The sequence below is a fragment of the Electrophorus electricus genome, chromosome 12, assembly GCF_041902795.1.
Source record: "Electrophorus electricus isolate QZ-2024a chromosome 12, ASM4190279v1, whole genome shotgun sequence".
Lineage (NCBI taxonomy): Eukaryota > Metazoa > Chordata > Actinopteri > Gymnotiformes > Gymnotidae > Electrophorus > Electrophorus electricus.
The window spans coordinates 2,105,001-2,131,281 of NC_137508.1; the positions used below are offsets into that span (position 1 = coordinate 2,105,001).

At 39.4% G+C, this 26,281-nt stretch overlaps 1 protein-coding gene and 1 long non-coding RNA gene across 4 annotated transcripts in view; one reads left to right on the forward strand and one right to left on the reverse strand.

Annotated features, from left to right (window-relative positions):
* The window catches only part of LOC145660141 (uncharacterized), a 2,947-nt gene extending 241 nt beyond the window's left edge, over positions 1 to 2,706 (reverse strand). The window contains exons 1-3 of the long non-coding RNA XR_014126314.1: positions 2,569 to 2,706; positions 993 to 1,354; positions 1 to 802 (exon numbers count right to left, since the gene is read on the reverse strand). The exon at positions 1 to 802 is cut by the window's left edge and continues 241 nt beyond it. This is a non-coding gene — a long non-coding RNA (uncharacterized LOC145660141). The remainder of the gene's footprint in view (positions 803 to 992; positions 1,355 to 2,568) is intronic.
* On the forward strand, positions 1,977 to 25,712 carry si:dkey-28b4.8 (sarcoplasmic/endoplasmic reticulum calcium ATPase 2). Of its 3 annotated transcripts, XM_027000460.3 has the most exons (23): positions 1,977 to 2,779; positions 3,725 to 3,844; positions 4,041 to 4,058; positions 4,415 to 4,497; positions 4,877 to 4,981; positions 5,127 to 5,265; positions 6,490 to 6,656; positions 7,323 to 7,478; positions 7,774 to 7,915; positions 8,592 to 8,758; positions 9,107 to 9,195; positions 9,407 to 9,509; positions 10,042 to 10,173; positions 10,357 to 10,482; positions 10,697 to 10,918; positions 11,395 to 11,506; positions 11,643 to 11,884; positions 12,202 to 12,422; positions 12,783 to 12,985; positions 13,184 to 13,269; positions 13,473 to 13,606; positions 22,534 to 22,651; positions 23,350 to 25,712. In XM_027000460.3, the coding sequence occupies exons 2-23, from the start codon at positions 3,727 to 3,729 to the stop codon at positions 23,662 to 23,664; spliced, it is 3,198 nt and encodes a 1,065-aa protein (XP_026856261.1). In that variant the 5' UTR covers positions 1,977 to 2,779; positions 3,725 to 3,726; the 3' UTR covers positions 23,665 to 25,712. The 3 variants fall into 3 exon arrangements, with proteins under 3 accessions (XP_026856261.1, XP_081580295.1, XP_081580294.1); XM_081724168.1 differs by lacking the exon at positions 1,977 to 2,779 and having other exon boundaries at positions 3,427 to 3,844; XM_081724169.1 differs by lacking the exons at positions 3,725 to 3,844; positions 5,127 to 5,265 and having other exon boundaries at positions 1,983 to 2,779.
* Positions 25,713 to 26,281: the final 569 nt, after the last annotated feature.

Sequence of the window (26,281 nt, forward strand, 5' to 3'; positions counted from 1 at the left end):
GGCAGCATATTTTGGCTAAATTTACATTTACATTTACATTTATGGCATTTAGCAGACGCTCTTATCTAGAGCAACTTACAAAAGTGCTTTGTCATTTTCTCATAGAATACTTCCTAGTACAGTACAGCAGGTTAGAGTCCAACATAGCAGTGAACTAGAATACTATAGAAATACAAGGATCAATGCTGATACCTAAATACAAAATACATAAGGTCTATCTTAAACAATGATAAGTGCAATAAACAATGCTAGAGTTTGTGCTAGAGTTTGTTAAACAACATCAGTGTAATAAACAATACCCTACAATAAGTACTAATTTAGTCAGTCAATATGGGAGCAGGGTCAGTTGTCCTTTAATTATTTCACAAATAGATGGATCTTCAGTCTGCGTTTAAAGACTGCAAGGGACTCTGCTGTCTGGACAGCAAGTGGGAGTTCATTTCACCATCTTCCACCGCCAGGACAGAAAATAGTCTTGATGCTGGTCTTCTATGAGACCTGAAGCAAGGCATTTCAAGTCGAGCTGTAGTTGAGGTTCAAAGTACTTGAGGTACGGGTCGGGCTTTGACCATTGACTTCATGTATGAAGGGGCTGGTTCATTTTTGGCTTTGTAGGCAAGCACCAAGGTTTAAATCTGATGTATCCAGCTACTGGAAGCCAATGAAGGGAGCGCAGCAGTGGAGTAATGTGTGAACTTCGTAAGATTGAAGGTCAGTCGTGCTGCTGAATTCTGGACAAGTTGTAGAGGTTTGATGGTTCTTAGAGGAAGACAAGAGACTGCACAAACACCTAGGTAGCTTCCTGCGAGAGAAAGGGCCAAATCCTTCATATGTTACAAGGAGAAATCTGCAAGACCGGGTTAGATTTGAAACATGAGTTGAGAACGACAACTGGTTGTCCAAAGTTATGCCCAGGCTATGGGTAGCTTTGGATGGTGATACCAGGGAGTTCTCGAAGGAAACTGTGAGGTCATGGTAAGGGTTGGGAGTACCTGGGATGTACAGAAGCTCAGTTTTACTGGGGTCGAGCTTCAAGTGTTGGGCTGTCATCCATTATGCAATATCAATCAAGCATGCTGAGATACGTCTTGAGACCTGCGTGTCAGAGGGTGGAAAAGAAAGAAATAATTGAGTGTCATAGGCATAGCAGTGGTAGGAGAAACCATGAGAAGATATTACATCACCAAGAGAACGAGTATACAAAGAGAAGAGAGGGGAGCCTAATACTGAGCCCTGTGGAACACCAGTGGAGAGTCTGCACGGTTTGGATGTGGATCCTCTCCATGTCATCTGATAGGATCATCCCTCCAGATAGGACTGAAATCATCTCCAAGCAGAGTCAGTCACACCAAGCCTGGAGAGAACAGAAATAAGAATGTTGTGGTTCACTGTGTCAAAGGCTGCTGAAAGGTCTAGAGGAATCAAAACAGATGACAGTTTGGTAGCTTTAGCTTTAGCAGCATAAATCCATACATAAAATAATTTCATAGTAACTACTTTATAATCAGGTGAAAAACCTCTCAAGTTTCTTGTTCCACAGAGTCATTATGGAATTAAACCAATAGCGAGCCATTATTCTTCAGCCATCTTCATCTATACGTCATGTTATTTTGTTCTGTGGGGGTGCAGAATTAGTCTTTACCAATTGTTTAAAAAATAAATACTAGTTATTTTAAAGGAAGAAAGGGAGGACGTCTGCTTCACAGTAAGACTGAGGGTTATGGTATAAATATAGGCGTACATCTATACAAGATTCAAATCTTTAGAGGGTAAGATAGTAATTAGCAAAATATAAGGACAGATAATTATGGTTGCTTAATTGGGTCAGGCTTTCCTTGAGGCATATATTTTTACCCATGCCTACATACAGACGTTGCTGACGGTGACGATTTTTTTTTTAGACTTTATGGCTTTATGGCTCATATTTACGAAACCTCATATATCGACCCGTTTAATAGGGGTTTTCAGAGCGACTTCAGATACATATGGCAATGTCCCAGGGCGTTTTTAGACGACACCAGTGCACCTTGATAGAAAAGCGGATCGCACTCCATATTCGAAGAATTGTTAATTGTTAATGATAATAATGAAACGAACATCGTCTCTTAGTGGTCCGTGCAAGAATGAAGCTAAAGTCGCACGGTATGGATGCTACTTCAACGGAGAACGCCATGAGGCAACCTAGGGTTCCGCCCTCCTGCAGCAAAGAACTGATAGGCGGGATCGTCGTGAAATCAGGAAGACGATTGGTCCGTTCAACATGTCAATCTGTTTTTCAGCTCATTCATTGGCTTCAAAACACCGCCATCGGCTTCTGCGACAAAATCTGACGTTTGTAATGTCATTGTGTGGCCTGCTGTTAAATTTATTGGTGGTTACACAGCTAGATAGAAGATTAACGTGTCCAGCACCGGGTGTTTCGGTTTAAAACAACAACAACAACAGTGTTGTATTTACCCAGCTTTAACTGCTCTAGCGCGGGAAGAAATGTCAATGAATTTATTCGCCCGTGGATTTCCTATAATTTCCCGGACCATGTAGAATTATTTTGGAAATACAGTAGCTTACGTTAGCAAGAATAAAGATTTGCCTTGAGCGCCGTTGCATCACGATCCATCTGGCTGTTCTTCAGGCGTCCTTATTTTGAGGCAATTCTGTCATAAATACTTAGGTTTGGTATAAAGCTAGGCATTTTAGCGAGCTAGATTTATCGTTGGTTTATTTAAAGGTATTTAACGATACTCATCGATTTACACGGGGCGGGATAATAACTGAACTGGTGAGTACACTTTTGCTAGCAGTACGTTAGCACTCAGTATACAGTAAAGGGTGGCAAGGTAGCGATTCTAGCTAATATAACAATATATTATAGTAATATTATATTACTATAGCAATAACAATATTTAATACAACAAGCTAGCTAAAATAACCGCGCAAGAAGAAAATCAATAACCCAGCATCTATAGCATGACGGCGGCAGGCGCAGTCGTTTAGCTGCAAAGCATCGCTAATGGTCCTTGCTTGCCAAACTTGTCTTGGAGATAAACAAGTCACGTCGGTTATATATTAGGTCAGTAATTTTTACATGTATAATGTCATCTGACTATGATGCGATGTATAATTATCCAGCTAGCTGTCTTAGCTACTGTGTAGTATAGCATTTGCGTGTAATGCTGGGATTAAGTTAATTCTCTGCTTTTATGTTGCTAGCTAGCTAACTAATTACTTATTGTAAAGATCATCACGTCTGCTCATTTGTCGCTTTGTTTATGTAGCTAGTTATACATTTGATCAAAATGTAAAATGTTAGGAAGGGATTTTCAAACCATTTCCATATTTAGTTTAAAGAAACCTTAAATTTGCTTTGTTGGTTGGCTAGATAAGATAGCTAAGATATATAAATCTGAGCTGAAAGGTAACAGGTGCATATCAGATATCGATAACTGCACACTGTGAGAAGGCTGTATGACTAGAAGGGCATTTCAGTGTGTAACTAGGATAGGTAGGTTAGCTATATGATGACAATATAAAATGCGTATCATGACGGTATTATTACACAAGACAGTCTTTGTAAGATGTACAAATGGGATAGAGTAGTAGCTACAGTGCTGCACACTACAAATCACTACAGAGTGCAAAATATTAAATCTAGTTAGCTAGTTATATAGGTAAATACTCTAGAGAAACGCATGGTGTGTGTGCTGTGCGGTATTTTGTCACTCAGGGATGGACAATGCCCATACAAAGACGGTCGAGGAGGTGCTGGGTTATTTTGGGGTGAACGAGTCAACAGGTCTGAGCAGTGAGCACCTGAGGAAGAACAGGGAACGATGGGGACCCAATGGTACAGTGTGTCATATAAATAACGCCTTTATACTGCCATGGTTATAACCAGTAACAATAATAATATCACTCTCTTTCTAAGCATTCTCTGACTCTGAGTGTGGAATATTGCTAATAAGTATAGGAATCAATGTCAATAACAGATATCTGTTTTGATTTTTCTCTCTTATTGTGTTTTGTCATGATTTGTCATACAGAATTACCGGCAGAGGAAGGTAAGAAAAACAGCCTTTTGCTCCAAGTCTTTGTAATAATTAGCAATGCTTTCATCATTTGCTGTCTGCTATAAGCCAGCCTACCTGGCTTATCTTTGTTGTATGAGGGATGAAACTTGCATGTCTAATTAAGGCTATTATTAGTTCCCCTTGAGGGGGTATGTGGGGGTTTTCAGTTGCTGTGTGACCTGGGTGAGTTTTGAATTAATGTAATTTAGAAACACTGTGTCTCTTAGACGATGATTTTGTTAGTGGTTTCTTTGTATTCCTGTTGGCAAGAGAGGTGAATTTTGTTAATATTCTCATAATTGAAGCTGTCTCTTTCTAGCATTCTCTCTTTGTTTTTGTATTTACAGGAAAATCACTGTGGGAACTGGTGCTGGAGCAGTTTGAGGATCTCCTTGTGCGGATTTTGCTTCTTGCAGCATGTATTTCCTTTGTAAGCAGTATTAATGAGTCAGTAGTCCACTTAAAACACATCAAAAAAGCAGGGCTGCATAGCAAATCTCCATATTAAAATAACACCTACGGTCTTGAAATAACACCTACACCAAACACAATGCTGGACACAAATGAACCCTGTAGCTATGGGTTAATTCAACACTGTGGATTCTGCTGCGAAAAACACTGCGGTCCTCTTTAGTCATCACACACTGACTGATCTAATGCACATTACTGCGAAGCATCTTTCTTACCTCAACAGTCTTTGTGTTATCAACCCACTGAAACACAGTGGCCATAGTGTGGTTCAGCTACCTCTGCTTTTTAACAGTGCTCTGAAGACCTGTAGATGACTGTAGTCTGTGACTCTGTCGTAGACTCTGGCTTGGTTTGAGGAGGGCGAGGGCACCATCACCGCCTTCGTGGAGCCTTTTGTCATCCTTCTCATACTTATCGCCAATGCTATTGTGGGAGTATGGCAGGTGAGTGTATGAATGTTTTACGAGTATAAGTATACAGACAGTCTTATGGACATTTTGCTTATGGAACTAAAAGGGTGATTATATCTATAGTTGAAGTTTTAATTCGTGTTCACTGATTTGTGTGTGCACGCGCGTGCGTTTTCAGGAGCGTAATGCAGAAAATGCCATTGAGGCGCTAAAAGAATATGAACCGGAAATGGGGAAAGTGTACAGACAGGACAAGAAGAGTGTACAGAGAGTGCGAGCCAGAGATATTGTGCCTGGAGACATTGTGGAGGTGGCAGGTAAAAACAAACAAACTCCATTTCCAGTCGTCCTTGCCTTGTTTGTGGTTTATATTAGGCTCTGATTGGTGCCTGATAGTTTGTAGCTTAAAGAGAGGAGTCCCCCAATCTCATTGGAATGTAATGCAACGATTCAGTGCATGGATGCATTATGGAAAAAGGTTTATGAAGTCATGAAAAGCAGTCTAAAAACAAACAAATAATATAATAACAAGTGATAAGCCATCAGTAGTTAAAATGAACGATCTGATTTACTATCATTTGTTATAACAAGCTATAGTAAATGGATAATAGAAGGTGAACATATATACCCCTATAAACCCTATAAACCCCCTTCCTAAGAAAGTGGAGTGAAGGCAGGCCTCTCATAGTGGATGTCAAGCACAGCTGTAAAGTATTTTTGCTTTGACGTGAACAGGCCTTTTGTTTGCTTGTTAAGGCCTATCAAAACTGCCTGCTTAACAGCCACTATAATCACAACTGCTCATTTTAGAAAAGCCATAAATACACTGCTGGAGAGAAAAAAATTCTCAAGGAAGTGGTCGAGTACTCCCACAGTTCGGCTGGCTTGTTTCTCTGGAATGAATTTACATCTGGAGATGTATCATTTAAAATAATTTTATGGAAAATGATTTGTTCTAATATAAAACATTAGTTTTGTTGTCATATTAATTTCAGTTTGTAAAGAAAGGGTTAAGTCCCAGTCTTGTAATTCTCCAGGCATAATGTTTGAACTTCTATTTTAAGAATCCCAAAGGCTATGTATAAAAATACGGTTGACATCAATTTTTGTGTATGTGTGATACAGTGCCCTAATACCTTTTATTCCACAGCGATGTCTGGAATCAGTGCAGTATCATGGCAGAATGACCTCTGGTTCCTCTGGTTATGATTTTCTACAACAGTGTCTACATATGTCTACATATGTATTCTATTATCGTAAAATAGTAATTACATGCTTCCATTAACCTTGAAGGATAGACAAACCAGTTGCTAGAAATTGAAAAGCACCTGACTTCTTAGTATTTTCTAGCAATGCAGTAAAACCTAATAATACTTTGGGTGCTACAAACTTCATAGCATAGTTTTCAAAACAAGGGTGAGTTTAACGAGCAGACTCACTATGTCCCAAATCAACATTGCAGTTTTAATAATATTTCTAGGACACAGAAAAGAAAAGACAGGGCTCATTTTCTTATCTATTTGCTCCCTTTCTCTCCTCAGTTGGTGATAAGGTTCCAGCGGACATCAGGCTGACCTCCATTCGTTCCACTACTCTGAGAGTGGACCAGTCCATTTTGACAGGAGAGTCTGTCTCTGTGCTCAAACACACGGACCCTGTACCCGATCCACGTGCTGTCAACCAGGACAAGAAAAACATGCTCTTTTCTGTAAGTGTGTAGATGAGTGCCTGAGATCCTTTACATCTACTGAGGTACCCCTCTAAATACCAGTACTAGTATTTGAGTGTGTGTGTATTTCACATTTTATGATGTGACTGACATGTTTTGTTCGGGTACCAATGACAAGTCCAAACAGTATGTGCTTGTGTGTGTGTGTGTGTGTGTGTGTGTCCTGCCTATGTGTGTGTTGAATAAAACATCAGACACATTATTTGCTCTCTCATGGACTTAGGTCTTACGTCACGAGCACTTTGAGCTCTTATATGGAAAATGACCAGGGTGCATCAGCCTCAAAGACCACACACATGCACATGCACACACACACACACACACACACACACACACACACACACACACACACACACACACACACACACACAAACAAACACACACACAAAGCCTCCATTACCTCACACCAGCTGTGCAAGGCTAATGGATCTATTGGATCATAAAAGGACACCAGTTTAGTGTCCCAAGGCCTGCTGGCTATTTTGACTTCTAATATTACTGAGTTAATGCAACAAACCATTCAGGATTAGTCATTTGTGACACTTTCAGTGCACTTAATAAACTATCTCTGTTCTAAACATTAATAAATACATTTCTTGAAACCTTTCAAAGTTGTTTGACCCTGTGGTGTGTGTGTGTTTGTAGGGCACGAACATCGCAGCAGGCAGAGCAATAGGTGTTGTAGTGGCCACTGGTGTGCAGACAGAAATCGGAAAAATCAGGGATGAGATGGCATCCACGGACCCAGAAAGAACTCCTTTACAGCAGAAACTGGACCAGTTTGGGGAGCAGCTCTCCAAGGTCGTGGGCTCCCTCTCTTCTCCTCTTTCATGCCATTGTTCCTTTTTTTGTATCCAGCTTTGTAGACAGAGCTGAGCCTTTAGTGTTTCTTTTTAGCCATAGCACCCACATTCTTTTTCTCATACATACATCTCTTTTCCCATACATCACTTTACTGCTCTAGGTCTGTCTCTTCACAGTTTCAGCCAAATGTGTTATTTTAACTTTTGCTGTTCTATATAGGATATAGGCATACCTATACTGATATATAGAAATGTCTTTGAATGCCTAATCGCCTGTCTGTGTCTTTATCTAGGTGATCACGGTGATCTGTGTGGCAGTATGGGGCATTAACATTGGCCACTTCAGTGATCCTGTGCATGGGGGCAGCTGGCTGAGGGGGGCGGTGTACTACTTCAAGATCGCCGTGGCTTTGGCTGTAGCCGCCATTCCAGAGGGTACCAAATTTCGACTGCTTTTCTGTGCAAAGAATCTGTGCTGTATGCTATAAATGAATGTCTTATAGTCCTGACACAAATATATATGTGTTTGTGTGTATGTGTGTGTATCCATCAATTTCCTACAGACAAAAACTAAAGACATGCTTGTCAAGAATGACATGAATGACCGTTCATATAAAAACTGTCGTGCTGTAGCCTGCAACCGCTATAGATGTGGTGCATGTAAATTTATTTTCATGGTCACTAAAATAACTGGCATGAAAGGATCAATTATCATCAACCGTTCCTCCTCATGCATTATTGTGGGAGTTTTCTACTGTATTACTTTGCAAGAGATATAATCAGCTGGAGAAACCAAGAGAAGGCTTGCTGATAGGTTTTTTTTTGAATGAATCTTATGATTTTACTAATATAAACTGGTTCCTCCTAATAACTCAGAAGCGCTTTGCTTACAAAGTTGTTGAAGGACCTCTGTCTGAAACATCCTGTTTCTCTGGAAACACTTCACTCTTGTGCACGTCACTAAAATTTTGATATGCGTATATCTGTATGCATAAGCATAAAGTATGCATATGCAGCCTCTTGTCTTTGTCTGATCTCTCTCTCTCTCTCTCTCTCTCTCTCTCTCTCTCTCTCTCTCTTTCCCTCCCTCCCTGTTTAATGCGCACTGCAGGTCTTCCTGCGGTCATTACCACCTGCCTGGCGCTGGGCACACGGCGGATGGCGAGGAAGAACGCCATCGTGCGCTCTCTGCCCTCCGTGGAGACACTGGGCTGCACCTCTGTCATCTGCTCCGACAAAACGGGCACGCTCACCACCAACCAGATGTCCGTGTGCAGGGTGAGACGGAGATGTCCAGCATCTCATCACACTGCAGCTTTCATCAAAGAGTTGTTTTTCTTTTACAATGTACTGGTTCTTAGTGGGGTTTTTTTCTGACAAGTATAAGCATGTGTCTATGCATGAAGAGCCCGTAAATAATCCTTTTCTAAAACAATAAGATAATAGACAGATATAATAACATAGTTACTAAAAATTCACATCTTTCAGCATAACTGATGAATCTTACTAACTTTGTGTGTGTGTGTGTGTGTGTGTGTGTGTGTGCGCGTGTGTGTGTGTGCGTATGCATATGTATGTGTATGTGTGTCTGGATTGTGCATGTGTGTTGGGCATGTGTGTGTTTAGATGTTTGTGGTGGATGTTGTTACGGGTGAGAGGTGTGCTCTGAATGAATTCACAGTGACTGGATCTACCTATGCACCCGAAGGGGAAGTGTGAGTGGTTTTAACATCTGCTTAACACACACACATACACATGCACACGCATTCATTGCAGTTAATCTGACATTGCCTTTGACCCTGTGTGATTGGACTCCTTGTGACATAACATTTCTAATCATGAACTCACACCTTTCCTTTTCTAACTTCCTCTTTAAATGCCACTTTCCCCTCTATGCATGCAATCTCACTCTCTCTCTTCTCTCAGATATAAGGAAGGAGTATTGGTGCGCTGTAGTCAGTATGAAGCCCTGGTGGAAATGGCCACCATCTGTGCCCTCTGCAATGATTCTTCTCTAGACTACAATGAGGTGTGTACATACATGCATACACATGCACACACATATACGCACACACGTAATCATGCATACACAGACACAAACATACACTGATGCAACATTTGCAGTTTTGCAGTCCAAGAGGGACCACAACAACTCCAGTGAGGACTGCCTTTGGGAACAGAGCCACTAACACAAGCATTTGGAACAGATAAACAGTACTGAGCCAAATGTTTCAACATTAGTGATGTAAAACAGCATTTTCTACATCAAACAGATCTCTTAGAGATTCATTATTATTCTAGAAAAATATTGGGTTCTTTGTTTCTTTGTTTCTTTTTTTAATAAAACAGCTCAAGATGGCATACTTTGGTTTGTTGTGTATGGCACAATTATATGTTTATAACTAAAAGGTTAAATTGATATCAAAAATGTATAAAAGGTTTACAATTTAGAGACATATTTTTCTATGTACAAATAAATGACCCTCTGCATAAATCCCCCCCCCAACCCCCTCTCTCCCTCTCTCACACTCACACACACACACACACACACACACACACAGAGTAAATGTGTGTATGAGAAGGTGGGCGAGGCAACAGAGACCGCTCTGTGCTGTTTAGTGGAGAAGATGAATGTGTTTGACACAGACTTGAGGAGTCTCACACCTGCAGAGAGAGCTACTGCCTGCTGTGTGGTAAGTGTGTAAGAGTGTGTGTGTGTGTGTGTGTGTGTGTGTGTGTATGTATTCAAGATGAGAATGTCCACTGATGGCTGTGTGTGTGAGTATCATTAAATGTTGTTTGTATTGCATGTCTAGATTATGTGAGATGGGACATGTTTTCAACCACCTCCTCTTCATCCTTCTTTTCTTTCTCAGGTGATAAAGCAGTTACTGCGGAAGGAGTTGACTCTGGAGTTCTCCCGAGATCGGAAGTCCATGTCGGTCTTCTGCTCTCCTAACAAGTTGACCCGCTCTACCTCTGGAGCCAAGATGTTCATTAAGGTCCATTGGCCCTCTCTCTCCACATCTGTCTAGAGGTTTCTACATTAGTGGTTATGCAAATTGGTTCGAAGTAACTTCAGTGGTTGTAATAGGATATTATAAACACTTTTCTGCAGCTTCATTTTAATGTTCGAGTACTGTTTAAGGTATGTGGTAAATCGACTTACCTTTTCACCTCTTCAATTTAACTCCTTTCTCTTCTGTTTTTCTTCAGGGGGCACCAGAGAGTGTGTTGGAGCGTTGCAACTGGATTCGGGTCGGGGGAGGTGCACGAGTGCCTTTGACCTCTGGCCTTAGGGAGCAGCTATTAGGCACAGTGAGAGAGTGGGGTTCAGGGCGCGACACCCTGCGCTGTCTTGCTATGGCAACCAGAGACTTCCCTCCTGACCCTCGAACACTGAACCTGGAGAACACCTCTGCCTTCTCAGAGTATGAGGTGAGCATATTCTGGCCTTCAGGTGATTTATCTTCTCAGAGTATGAGGTGAGCATATTCTGGCCTTCACGTGATTTATCTTCTCAGAGTATGAGGTGAGCATCTTCTGGCTTTTGTGATGAAAGCATTTGACCCTAGCACTGAGGCTGCTTGAGGAAAGGGAGTATAGAGTGCTTGTCAGTTGTGCAACCTCTGGATGATGACCTGATACCTCCCTTCTCTGTTTCAATGTGAAGGCCAGTGTCTGGTTGCTGAGGTGTTACTGGTGACTAGAGTAGTAGGGTCATGTGTAGCTTTTGTTCATCCGAAATAAAGGAGTGACGTGGAGAAGGAGACGTGCCAGAGCGTAATTTACAAAAGACAGTCCTGATCTCAGAATTTAGGCCTGATCAGCAGCTTTCATGTTGCATTTGATTTTTCATCCTTGCCTTAAAAAGGCCTAAGAGCAAGAGTTGTGCTCTCTTTCTCCCTGTGCAGTCGGACCTGACGTTCGTCGGGTGTGTGGGGATGTTGGACCCTCCCAGGAAAGAGGTACTGAATGCAGTGCGCATGTGCAGGCAGGCTGGGATACGTGTCATCATGATTACTGGTAGGTCCAAAAATGCACATCAAAGTCAATAATAACAACACAACAATGAAAACTATTTGTATTTGTACCATACCTGAAAGTACATTTAAAAGGTAATTAGATGTTTTTTATTTCTGTGTTTGTGCTTGGCACACAGGTGACAATAAAGGCACGGCGCTGTCGATCTGCCGCCGAGTTGGCATCATCACAGAGCAGGAGGAAGAGGAGGCCGAGGGCGCGCCCTTTGGTGGTGGTTTGACCGGACGCGAGTTTGACGAGTTGCCCCCCCACCTGCAGCGGCAAGCGTGCCGAACAGCCCGCTGTTTCGCCCGCGTCGAGCCCACCCACAAGAGTCGCATCGTAGAATATCTACAGAGCCTCAGTGATATCACGGCTATGGTGAGTGTGTGTGTGTGTGTGTGTGTGTGCGCGTGCATATGTGTGTTTGTTTATGTCTAGGTCAAATACAATAGATAATCTACCTTCTTTTGACAGTACTGTAATAGTAAATTTATAGGTGCAGTCCACTTAAAAGATTTGATTCACATAATAGCTCTCAGCAGGATCAGTGACATTTTAGTTATGCTCGTTGGCATCAGAGTTGCTGTACTGGTTTTGGAGTTGTATCTTCATGGACATTCATTCCATTGTGTGTCCACATTCCTTATCTGTTTCTCTAGCTTCTCCTGTTTCTCTTCTCTCCCTTTTTCTTGCAGACGGGTGATGGGGTGAACGATGCCCCTGCTCTTAAGAAGGCTGAGATTGGGATCGCCATGGGGTCAGGCACGGCAGTGGCTAAGTCGGCCTCAGAGATGATTCTGGCAGATGACAACTTCTCCACCATAGTGGCGGCAGTGGAGGAGGGTCGAGCCATCTACAACAACATGAAGCAGTTCATTCGCTATCTCATCTCCTCTAACATTGGAGAGGTGGTCTGGTGAGTAACACCGAGACAGGCAAAGAGAAATGAGAGAGAGAGAGAGAGAGAGAGAGAGAGAGAGAGAGAGAGAGAGAGAGAGAGAGAGAGAGAGAGAGAGAGAGAGAGAGAGAGAGAGAGAGAGAGAGAGAGAGAGAGAGAGAGAGAGAGACATATAAAGGTAATTCAAATACCTGGCCCTGTGCCACTGTGAAGTTAACTGCTTCTCTATCAGTCTCACCATAATTCTGTTTTAAACTGCAGTATTAAATTAAACATAGTACAAAATGTTTGTACTAGAGTTATTAATGAGGTTAATCCTGTATAATTTCCCCTAAATCCATGTTCTCCTCCCTTTCACCTCGCCTTGCCTTCTCACAGTATTTTTCTGACTGCCGCTCTGGGCATGCCTGAGGCTCTCATCCCTGTCCAGCTGCTGTGGGTGAACCTGGTGACAGATGGCTTCCCAGCCACTGCCCTGGGCTTCAACCCCCCTGACCTGGACATCATGTCCCGCCCCCCGCGCTCCCCCAGGGAGCCCCTCATCTCTGGCTGGCTCTTCTGCAGATACCTCATCATTGGCTGTGAGTGGATGCTGCTCATGCCAGTTTTTCCCTCTGTCTAGTGATCCTATTGATAATCCAATATAATGGGAGTTAACACGTTTCTTCCGTGTTGTTAATTTTGCAGAAACAAGCTATGTGGGATTGTTACGTTTTATAGTGAAAAAAACATCGCCTTTGCTGAGTCATGCTGTCTCTCTCTCTCTCGCTCTCTCTAAGGTTATGTGGGGGTTGCTACTGTGGGTGCTGCAGCGTGGTGGTTCATGGCAGCACATGATGGACCCAAACTCTCTTTCTATCAGCTGGTCAGTTAAGCACCTCACCCGTTGTGTAACAGTAGTTACCACATGAACATTAGATGTATATGTTTACTAAGAATGGAAATATGTTTTGTTTCTCTTCCATATAATGACACAGTTAAAAGTGGTTTATGCCAGAGATTGATTCTCATGTTTCTCTGTCTCTCTCTCTCTCTCTCTCTCTCTCTCTCTCTCTCTCTCTCTCTCAGTCTCATTATCTGCAGTGCAGTGAGGGACACGCTGACTTCGCAGGTGTTCAGTGTTCGGTATTTGAGTCACCCTACCCAATGACTATGGCGCTGTCAGTGCTGGTCACCATAGAGATGTGCAATGCTCTTAACAGGTGAGCGTGAAAATTCTAACATTCAAAATGATGTTGGTCTGTAAAGCCCCAGTCAGGAACTGCAAAACCATTGGTGTTGGCACTGCAGTGTAGACCTTATTGTATATTTTTGTAGTGTTGTTTGAAAGCTTGTGTGGCTACAGTATTCGAAACTAGCCTGCCAGATGTAAACAATAAATAATTTTTAAATTTAATTTAAACATAAAATCAATTCAGTTGATTCACTGCAACATACATTCATAGGTTTCCGCATTGGTGACAAAAACGATCTTTGTTGGTAAACACAATACAGTTATTGGCTCCACCCAATCAGAGCCTGTGCATCTTATTGGCTCTACCCAAGTGTGGTTTGGAATAGTCATATATGCGAACTGGCCAGTGTTTGAGTGCTTCGTTTTGTAGGTAGGTTGTGCTGTTGTCTTACACACAGCATGTCTAGAGAAAAAAAATCAACCAACCTGTTCTGGGAGAGTTGAGAACATTTTTAAATATTATTTGAAACATTGGAATTTTTATTAATTCTAGAATTAATATTGTTAATAATTAAAAAATGATAATTAGTCTCAGAATAAGGTGAAGTTAATGATTGACATCAACAAAAAAAGGAAACAAGAACAATACAAGAAAAGTCAAAATTTGCTTAATATCTAAAGGAAATATTTTCTTATAAGGGGTTTCAAACTATAGCTAATACATATCTTACCAGAAAGGTAAGCAGGAGGACAGGTACTATTCAGGTGATAAACTATTAAAACCTAGAATGATAAGAGGGGCAGTTATGAGTTCACATGCATTGATATTTGTACGATGCCCAGTCCTAGGGACAGTAGCAGTGGTACTGGATTTGTGTCTGCCTGAGTGTGAACTAATAGAGGCCCAGGTCTTTAAAAATGCTTTTGTGAACTTATTTTTACTTTTTATCACCTTTGTTCTCCTAAAATTTCCTTTAATGGGGCTATATTGTGTATTTTGACCAAAATTGTTTTTTATTACTGTATTTAGTAGGGATAGTTATACAAATTTGACCTTTGATTAAAATGGATTGTAATACCTCAATACAACTGACTTACTTATTTCCTTTTATTTTCTAACTAGTAAATTCAGTTGGTCAGTGGTGCAAAAGGATGTGCAAACAGAACACTAGTGGCGGTCCTACACCATTTGAACAGGGCGGCAGGTGGGCAGGCTTGGCCCAGTGGTGCCATTAAAGGGGCCTGTTAATTTATACCCTTTAACTTATTGTTCTCCAATTAATTTATATTAATCAATGCATTGCAATACAAGGTCAGTGTTCAATATCATTCATCATTATTTATTTATTTGTTTGTTTGTTTGTTTAATATTGACCTCCATGACTGTTAGAATAAAAGCCGACTGACACAAAGTATGTTTTTCTTTCAAAGTAATGAAATGTGCACATTGAGTTCGATGCATTTAAAAAAAATTTATTGAATTTCTTTTTTATATGTTTGGCGAAGATCTTGCCATGTTTTATTTTTTACATTTATCAACCAAACAAACAGATATTCAAAGAAAAATGTAAACACTCAGGTTTTTCATTAAGTGAGCTAGATTCTTCCCAGGTGCGAACAGATTCACTTGGATTCACTTGGATAAACCAAAAATGACTATAAACAGAGGTTCTGTGTTACAAAGGCAGGCTACTCACTGCTGCAGTGGTTATGAATATATTCACTGCTATGAGCCTCGATCTTCTTTGATACATTTTTATAGTCAGTGTGCTGCTTTTTCTAGCCTATCTGCTTTATATAGTACTGAATGCAGATGGCGGGAAGGTGGAGCTTGGCATTGTGAGCTAAAAAAAAAGCTCAAATGCATATCTAATCAAGGGGCCAGTTCACTGTGTGTAATGCATCTAGCCATCAGCCCGTTTTAGCCAAATCGATTTTTTCATATGACCTTTAGGTGGTGCTTTTGTTCTTAGAAATTCAAAATAATCTGCTTTAAGGCATTCCTTAACTGCACATCCAACGATGTGGATGGCAAAAATATGACTGATTATTCTGATGTCTTTATTAGTTAAAAGTCAGGGAGGGCTTAGCCCACTAATACCAGCCCCTGCATGACACTGAGTACAGAGAATGAGTACAATTACTAAACTGATCATTGTTTTACCTCAATACAATTACCCTTTTTAAAGTGGCTTTTTAAAGTGGCTTTCACATAATTTATCTATCAATGGCCATGATTGTTTAAACCATCTTCAACAGAGATATGACACTGTAAATGGTCTGTTTGTGTGTCTCTGTGTGTGGGTGTGTGTGTGTGTTGTTTGTTAACATATAATAAGTCCTTATTTGTTAATATGACTTAAAGGAAGCTCAGATCATATCAGATCATAGGAGCCTTTCATGGGGAAATCCGAGCCCCTCAAAGGGGTTCACAAACATCTTTCTTGTTTTCTGAACATACACATAAACGTAATGAAACTGGGGAACAGGTGTAGTTGATGAGAGGGGTTAGTTGCCTGAGAGGAGGTGAAGGAGCAAATGATTTAAACCTCAGCAGCAAAAAAAGATGAAAAGAAATCGACACTACTATTTACTGATAGTCTCAGACCTGGCAAGGATGAAGCTTCTCAATATCCCTCTCTTCAGCTATTTTTAAGGCATTGTCTTGATCAGATTCAAGGTTCATGGGCTTAAAATCTAACTAGCCGAATAGCAAAATTGAGAGCCACACTATAGTTTCTTTAAATAAAATCAGGTCGTATATCAAGAAGCATTGACAATAGCACTTCATCTGTTATGTAAAATAGTAAATACAGTCATGAGTTCAGTTTGTCTAAACATTGTTTGAAAGCGTTACTGGGCAATATGACTATGAAGTGCTGCTTCAAAGCACAATGATGGTACTAGTGAGGTTCCTACTGTAGCAGGTCAAAACGACAGGCTGCGATTACAGCATTATTGGCAGGTTGTTACTATTGCATCATTTCCAGGTTTTGATTGCTGCGTTATATCAGGGGGTCAAACACATGCACAGACGTGCCAAAGCTAAGCAACTCATGGAGGTGACATCATGCAGCAGGATTTGACTGCTCCTCACATCAGTGTATCATGCTTTATGGACTTTACAGGAAAAGGATCCACCAGTTAATTTTTTTTCTGAAGATTTTTATAAGCTTAATTTTATGAGATATGTTCTTGTACATCGCCTGATTTACCAGTCTGATTTACCATCCTTCTGTGAAGGATGAGTGATGGGAACTACTCTGTGAAAATGATTTTTCTCAGAAATCGGATTGTTACCTGATTTATATTTACTGGAGTTCTAGAAACATTTACTGAAGTTATAGAAACTTGAATCTCGTAGCATCTGGAAAAGCTCTTCACCAAGAATCTGTATCTTAAGTATTCTGCTCTGGCAACAGAATAGCCAGACATACACATCAAGCTCGATTAGTGAAGGATTCTGCTATATTCTGCTACATGTCAAGTCACTCATTCCAAACTTGACTAACAGACATAACATGTTTTGTTTTTTGTGCATATACTTTGCATTAGGACTGTTGTACTCAAAATGGCCAGTATAGCAAAATTGCAATATGGACAGGCTGGTACTAGAATGAGGGTAGAACTACTTCACAGTGTAAGCATCTGGTGGCTTTTTCTTTTATGTTAGTACCAAGGCAAGATAAATTGTGTCCTAAAACTTTAGCATGCAACGTATTCTAATGTAATGTATTCTGAATATTTCCTCTCTGGCGTGGTACTAGACAAAGCTGCCTCGGTCACATCAGCTTTTTGCCATTGCCATTGAGCCACTTTCCATAGCTTTGTTTTAATCCTAGGACATCTGGTGTTGTTAAAGATGGTATTTAACAGAAAGTGTCACTATGTGGATGATCTTTTGCTCTTTATTTCAAACCTAAAGACTACCATTGGTTTTGTGTATTATATTAGACACTTTTGGATCGATTTTAGGGTACAAATTAAATTTGGACAAAAGGAGTTATTCCCTTTGAACCCAGCTCCCCACAATTGTCCTCTGCATACTCTACCATTTAGAATAGTCAATAAAACATTTACATATCTGGGTATCCAGGTTATAGACAGGATTGAAGGCCTGTTCATTGCCAATTTTGAGTGACTTCTGGATAAAACTTGAAACGTTGGTCTTTACGTCCCTTATCTTTAGCTGGATGCATTAACTCAATCAAAATGAATGTCCTTGTTAAATTCTTATACCCCTTCCAGTGCATACCAATCTTCCTAACTAAATTGTTCTTCTGCAAACTAGACAGGATTATGTCAGAATTCCTTTGGAGGAGAAAGCCTCCAAGACTTGGAAAATATATTTAGAAAGACCCAAAAGCTCAGGAGGGTTTACACTACCCAATTTTTGATTTTACTACTGGGCCTCCAATCCTTGTGTGATGCACTATTGGCTACAGTTTGACAAAGCAAAGCCAGACATATCTCGGTTAAAGATGGAGTCATTTTCCTGTAGACTGTTCTCTTTGTCAGCACTTATATATTCAGTACATCGTTCCACTGCACCGTATACTACTAATATAATAGTGAGCTCCACGCTCAATATTTGGGCACAGATTAAACACATTTTGCCTCAGAACCAGAAAGCCACCCCCCATTGAAATCTTCCTGAAACCGACCTTAAGCGTGAAAGGTATGATTTCAAACAAGTATGCCAGAATTTTCAGTGTACAACCACCCTCTTTCTACTATTAAAAGCCAATGGAAGAAGGACCTGGGTGAGGAGTTGGGAAATATTACACCATATTCACTCTTCCTCTTTCTGTGTCAGACATTGCTTGAAACAATTCAAAATGTTACATTGCATTCATTGGAATAAAGTTAAACTTTCAAAAATTCTTTCACATATAAGTCCCCTATATGATAGATTTCATCAAGCCCCATCTTCTCTAATCTATATGTTTTTATTTTGCTCTTCTCTTCATAAATATTGGCCTGACATATTCCAAGTTCCTTCCAAGATTCTGGAAGTGATCAGGTTTTGCCACCTTTTTTGCTAGAAGACTCATTCTACTCAAGTGGGAGTCAGTTGCCCCTCCATCTATTTCTCACTGGCTGAAAGATCTCTTAAATTTTGCCAAATTAGAAAAAAACCAAGCCACGTTACAAGTCAAATTCTTGACCAGGAACTACATTGAGCCTAGCAATGTTTTGGAGCAGGAGGACAGGCTGCATCATCTTCATGACTACAGGGAGAGTAGGGGATATGAAGGCTTGATCGGAAAGCTACGTTGTTCTCTGAAGGGCGTGTCCTGGGCATTCATGTTAATCTCTGCTGCCCTGTTGGTCTGGATCTACAGTCTGGATTCAGACATTTCCAGGTTTTGATTGCTGCATTATATCAGGGGGTCAAACACATGCACAGACGTGCCAAAGCTAAGCAACTCATGGAGGTGACATCATGCAGCAGGATTTGACTGCTCCTCACATCAGTGTATCATGCTTTATGGACTTTACAGGAAAAGGATCCACCAGTTAATTTTTTTTCTGAAGATTTTTATAAGCTTAATTTTATGAGATATGTTCTTGTACATCGCCTGATTTACCAGTCTGATTTACCATCCTTCTGTGAAGGATGAGTGATGGGAACTACTCTGTGAAAATGATTTTTCTCAGAAATCGGATTGTTACCTGATTTATATTTACTGGAGTTCTAGAAACATTTACTGAAGTTATAGAAACTTGAATCTCGTAGCATCTGGAAAAGCTCTTCACCAAGAATCTGTATCTTAAGTATTCTGCTCTGGCAACAGAATAGCCAGACATACACATCAAGCTCGATTAGTGAAGGATTCTGCTATATTCTGCTACATGTCAAGTCACTCATTCCAAACTTGACTAACAGACATAACATGTTTTGTTTTTTGTGCATATACTTTGCATTAGGACTGTTGTACTCAAAATGGCCAGTATAGCAAAATTGCAATATGGACAGGCTGGTACTAGAATGAGGGTAGAACTACTTCACAGTGTAAGCATCTGGTGGCTTTTTCTTTTATGTTAGTACCAAGGCAAGATAAATTGTGTCCTAAAACTTTAGCATGCAACGTATTCTAATGTAATGTATTCTGAATATTTCCTCTCTGGCGTGGTACTAGACAAAGCTGCCTCGGTCACATCAGCTTTTTGCCATTGCCATTGAGCCACTTTCCATAGCTTTGTTTTAATCCTAGGACATCTGGTGTTGTTAAAGATGGTATTTAACAGAAAGTGTCACTATGTGGATGATCTTTTGCTCTTTATTTCAAACCTAAAGACTACCATTGGTTTTGTGTATTATATTAGACACTTTTGGATCGATTTTAGGGTACAAATTAAATTTGGACAAAAGGAGTTATTCCCTTTGAACCCAGCTCCCCACAATTGTCCTCTGCATACTCTACCATTTAGAATAGTCAATAAAACATTTACATATCTGGGTATCCAGGTTATAGACAGGATTGAAGGCCTGTTCATTGCCAATTTTGAGTGACTTCTGGATAAAACTTGAAACGTTGGTCTTTACGTCCCTTATCTTTAGCTGGATGCATTAACTCAATCAAAATGAATGTCCTTGTTAAATTCTTATACCCCTTCCAGTGCATACCAATCTTCCTAACTAAATTGTTCTTCTGCAAACTAGACAGGATTATGTCAGAATTCCTTTGGAGGAGAAAGCCTCCAAGACTTGGAAAATATATTTAGAAAGACCCAAAAGCTCAGGAGGGTTTACACTACCCAATTTTTGATTTTACTACTGGGCCTCCAATCCTTGTGTGATGCACTATTGGCTACAGTTTGACAAAGCAAAGCCAGACATATCTCGGTTAAAGATAGAGTCATTTTCCTGTAGACTGTTCTCTTTATCAGTACTTATATATTCAGTACATCGTTCCACTGCACCGTATACTACTAATGTAATGGTGAGCTCCACGCTCAATATTTGGGCACAGATTAAACGCATTTTGCCTCAGAACCAGAAAGCCACCCCCCATTGAAGTCTTCCTGAAACTGACCTTAAGCGTCAAAGGTATGATTTCAAACAAGTATGCCAGAATTTTCAGTGTACAACCACCCTCTTTCTACTATTAAAAGCCAGTGGGAGAAGGACCTGGGTGAGGAGTTGGGAAATATTACACCATATTCACTCTTCCTCTTTCTGTGTCAGACATAGCTTGAAACAATTCAAAATGTTACATTGCATTCATTGGAATAAAGTTAAACTCTCAAAAATTCTTTCACATATAAGTCCCCTATATGATAGATTTCATCAAGCCCCAGCTTCTCTAATCTATATGTTTTTATTTTGCTCTTCTATTCATAAATATTGGTCTGACATAGTCCAAGTTCCTTCCAAGATTCTGGAAGTGATCAGGTTTTGCCACCTTTTTTGCTAGAAGACTCATTCTACTCAAGTGGGAGTCAGTTGCCCCTCCATCTATTTTTCACTGGCTGAAAGATCTCTTAAATTTTCTCAAATTAGAAAAACACCAAGCCACATTACGAGTTTTCACCCATAAATTCTTTAAGATATGGGATTCTTTTCTTGAATACCTAAAGTTCATCTGGTTCCCCTCTGCCACTAATGCATGTTACTTCTGACTTATCTGTTGCATTATATCAGTTGTCTGGATCATGACTATGTAGAAGATTTAAGATTTCAACAGGCCCTTCCCCACTGTTTCTTTTTCCCTGAATTTTTTTTCTTTTTTAACTTTTATGTCTTCCTCCCTTTACTAGGCATGTTTGTTCAGTGTGCTTTTTACTTTACTTGTTCTTACAGTGGCTACTTATGCGTAATTTATATGCAGTACATATGCACTTGCATCTTAGTTTGTACAAATGTTTCCCCGTTCTTTTTACATTTATGCTTGATATGTTAGCAAGTGCAGTGTGCACTACTGCCATTGTATTAAAGAATCTTCAAACCAATTTAAAAATATTTCAAATTAAGCAATCCATTTAGACATTAGTTCAATGGACAAAATAATCCCAGAATGAGGCAAGACTGATGATTAACATTAACGATAAAAAAGTAATAATTTGTTTAATATCCAGAGATAATTTGATTATCCAGATAGTGTATTCTTCTGTAGTCCTCTAGAACTGCTTCAGGTCCAAGTAAAAGATGTACAGTTACAAAAAAAAGTAAATAGTAAAATTGACATAATACAGAATGTGTAAGTACCAAGTCTATACAAAATCAGAGTAAGTAGAAAATGAAATGGCAGTACAGTGAAACTGAATGGTAACAAATGTATTGAAAGGTGCATTATTACAGGCTGAAAGAAAACATAGTGCAGTTCTATAAGTTCAGCAAACATTCAGAATTATGTTCAGATGGTTTATACTTGGGCAATAACTGACATCTATTTTCATTGTTACTAAACCTTAAGCCTAGTGTCACAAGTCTGTTCTGAGTTCAGCATATGTGTCCACAATATCAGCACAATGGTGCAAGTGCTAGGCTCCTAACTAACACCCAGGATGCACACAGACTTAGAGTAAAATTACTGTCCTGTTTTAAATAATCTATTAAATTTGCATCTCATTTACATTTCAAATGCAAACAAAAATATCCATGTCTTTAACCATGTCATGTGTTATTTAAAATATTTAATGCACTTAAACCAGGAAACTTAATACAGGAATATTGCTAATAAGGTTTGTGGTAACTTTATCTGTTATTTAAAATGATGTTTTGTTTTGTATATATTAAATGCTATAAAATAGCCATATAAAAATGTTGGATAATTTTGAGAATAACTTCACCCTATAGGTTATTAGAAAATATGACTTTGATTTTAAATGTCTGCATGTGTGTGTGTCTCTCTGTGTGTGTGTGTGTGTGTGTGTGTGTGTGTGTGTGTGTGTGTGTGTGTGTGTGTGTGTGTGTGTGTGTGTGTGTGTGTGTTTGTGTGTGTGTTTCAGCCTGTCTGAGAACCAATCGTTGCTGAAGATGCCTCCTTGGGCAAATCCATGGCTAGTGGGAGCTATCTGTCTTTCCATGGCCCTGCATTTCCTTATCCTCTATGTTGACCCACTGCCTGTAAGTGTATGATGTGTGTTCTTCTGAACAGTATAATAATGTAAGTATAATAATAAGAGAAATGTATGTATTTAACAAACACAGATGCAAGACTTCTGAAAATCTACCACTGGGACATTAGTATGAACAACTAAATTATGATCAGTATGAATAACAACTGCATTTTGTATGAGTAAATGCAAAATGGTTTTTTATAAAATCCTGAAAAAAAGTGAACTTCAGGTGCATGCCAAAGGTAATGTGTCTGTGTGTGATATCACTATACGTTTTTTTGATGATTCATCTAACTTAGTGTGGCTGTACTGTAATCTGATGACCATATATTTATTAAATACTATGTCAATGTCAAATTACATAACCACAGATGAGTAAAAAAAAGACTACATCTTCAAATCTTGTGGTTACTTCTAAAGAACACCAGCACTTTGGTGAAACTGGAATTAAGATTGACTTGAAAATATAAAAAGTATGAAACAAAACTTATGTCTTAATGCTAAATGCACATCTTTTGTTATTAGTAAATGCACTAAAGGCAATGTAAGACTGTGCTGCACTAAAAACAGTTTTAATAAATTGTGAAAGTTGTTATGTACAAACAAAAGAGGTCTTTAGAATTTGTGTTGTAGTGGGTGATCAGGTTGAGGGGGTTAGTGAAACTCTTACATAGTGTAGCTGAATTTATCTCTTTTTATATACAGATGATTTTCCAGATCAGACCATTGTCGTGGCCACAATGGGTGACCGTCCTGAAGATGTCCCTGCCTGTGATCCTGATGGATGAAGCACTCAAATTCTTGGCCAGGAACTACATTGAGCCTAGCAATGTTTTGGAGCAGGAGGACAGACTGCATCATCTCCATGACTACAGGGAGAGTAGGGAATATGGAGGCTTGATCGGAAAGCTACGTCGATCTCTGAAGGGCGTGTCCTGGGCATTCGTGTTAATCTCTGCTCCCCTGTTGGTCTGGATCTACAGTCTGGACTCTGACATCACCAATATCTTCTGGGAGTAAAAAGAGGGAGGGTAAGTAAGAGTGAGGGAAAGCTTGAACAAGAGATAGAAGCAAGTGTGATTTCAACAGGAAGAGTGGAGAGTTACTGGAGTTAAGGAAAGAAAAGGCTAAGGTGCTAAAGTAAGGAGAAGTTGGTTGCAAAGGAAGGAAGGTAGGCAAATAAAAAATGCAAAAAAATACCTAAAAGAACTACACAAAGAAAATAGAAACAAGGGAAAAGGAAGGGCTCTTGGAAGAACTGAGCCTGGACAATCAGAATTCAACGAGTGATGAATATAGGCATTGAATGAGGACAGGAAGGCCATTGTCAGATTCATTCCAACCTCAGTTTTCTAGGATGTTTGCTTGTGTCCTTTACTTTTAGATCCATTTTCTTTTCAGAGCTGTCAGAAGTTCAAAAATATTCTTATGATGTGGTTTTGGACGTCTGCTGAGGGTCAACACATGAAATTTAATTGTTTTTTCATCACTTTAAATCAATAGGCTAACATAAAATGCATACAGTCCTGCATACAGTAAAACCCATGCACTAAGATCTAAAAAGACACTAGAATGATTGATCTGAAAATATTAAAGGTACGGTATGTGTACTTTTGTTTCTCTTTTTCATTTTTTAAATAGCCACATATATTTATTTTTGTTCACCTGCACTTTAAGGGATGTAACTTGTTCATAATTTCTTATAGAGATATAAATATGGTATGCAATATCTTTCATACCCAGAGGAAGCAGGAGAGTGGTAAAAATCTACTTATTGATCAGTGGATCAAGGGAAAATGTCACCTGATTCTGTTGTAGGCATTTATCATTTATATGATTTGAGCAAGATGCGCATTTATTTTAAAGGGACTTTCTAAAGCTGGATGTGATTTTTATTTTATCATCACCAGTCTTCAGTACATGCCTGGGTTACATCTCTAAAGATTTTTTTATTATTTGCAATGGACCATTTCAGCAGCTCAGAAAAATACCATTTGTAGTATTTAAATTGGTTCGTTTGGCAGTTCAACTCATTACTTATTTTTGAGACATTCTTCATAACCTGCCTTTCATGAAAAAATTCTTCATTCCTTTCATGGCGTTCCATACACACTATGACATAATACGACTCACACTACGCTAACAGAGACTTTACCCCTGCAGGAAAAGGCCAAATTTCCCCCAAATGCTCAGCATATAGTAATGTATATTCAAATGCAAAGGGCATTATCATTTTTGGTTGTCATAGGTAGCATTTATTGTGGTGTAACGGAAGTGTTAGGGTAATCCATATCAAAACTCCCTCAGACATGTTCCTGCTTGAGATTTCTTTGAGCCCCACCCATCAAATAAAAGAATCGCTGTGCATTCCTTTCACCTGCTCGGGTTTTATTTATCTGTTTATTTTTTAAAATGTCTGCAAAGCAGTTTACTGACAACTTGTACACATTTTCAGTCATTACCTTTGTTGATATTGCAGCACATTACTGTTAATGTTCTTTGTGTCCTTGTTGTTGTGTCATGGCAACTGTTCTACAGCTGTGTCTGTTCAGTAAAGGAGGTGCTGCCTCTTTCTTTGTAGGAAACTAAACAGGGTTAGTTCTGAAACAAGGTGTTGGAACAGATGTAAGGTGGTAGGAGAGAAGGAAAGGCAAAAGCTTTTCAGAAGATGAGTCATCCTTCTCCTTTGTTCCAGAAGTTTAATTTAAATTTATTTACTTTTAAATGGAAACCAGTGTGCAAAAAAAGTAAAAAAAAAAAGAAGTTTATTTAAGAAAGTGATCATTTTAAGAGTTTCACATTTTTTATTTTGAGATTTTTTTAGTTTTGAAAAAGAAGGGATTGACTTTTGTAGTACTGTGTTATTGATGTAACTGACAACATTGTCATTTAACAATTTGATTGATGGAAAAAAATTAAAACTGCTTCATGGAATGGAAATAACCAGTTACAGTTCATTTAAAATGACTGCTTTTAAAACTGGTAAAGAGGAATGCCTTCCCTTACTCTTCCTTAAATTGTCAGCATTGTTGTTGCAATAAACAAATCCACAAATTCTTACAATAAAAGGTGTCTCGTTTTACAGATGTATCATGGCATTAAAACAAATAGCTAATGAAGGCACTTTCAGTGATCTAAAGTTAGTTTAAAAAACAACAAATTTTGTCACTTAAAATATTTCTTAGGTACTTATGTGCTTAAAGCCCTAAATCCAAAGTCACTTAATGTGTTTTAATATGGGGAAAACACTGGAACTAGAGTGCAGGAAGCCTTTAAGGCATCTGAGGACAGATCATCTGAAGTGTATTTGAATATGATGTCACATCCTGGGACCAGGATTCCAGTAGGAATGTAACCCTATTCCATAGAGAAAGCTCTGGATTGGGACACATGGGCGTGGGAAGGACACATTCCACCGTCTTGGAGTTCATCTGCAAATACACGAAATCTGTTTTATGAAAAAAAAGTATTTTAAAACTTTTTTAAAAACTGAACCTTTTTAGTGCTTAAACTCCTTACCTGCATGTTATCCAACAAGCCTTTCGTTTCTATTTTAATGTGGTTAAATGTCTTCTGGATTTCTGTAGATAGGTTGAGGTCACATACCTGGAAGTTAGCTAGTCTTTGTTCAAGTTCA

Excerpts from the sequence above, each read along its gene's own strand:
- si:dkey-28b4.8 (XM_027000460.3), top strand. The coding sequence starts at position 3,727 with ATGGACAATGCCCATACAAAGACGGTCGAGGAGGTGCTGGGTTATTTT. Across the intron at positions 7,916-8,591 it reads TGTAGCCGCCATTCCAGAGG|GTCTTCCTGCGGTCATTACC; the intron begins GTACCAAATTTC and ends TGCGCACTGCAG. Across the intron at positions 12,986-13,183 it reads CAGATACCTCATCATTGGCT|GTTATGTGGGGGTTGCTACT; the intron begins GTGAGTGGATGC and ends GCTCTCTCTAAG.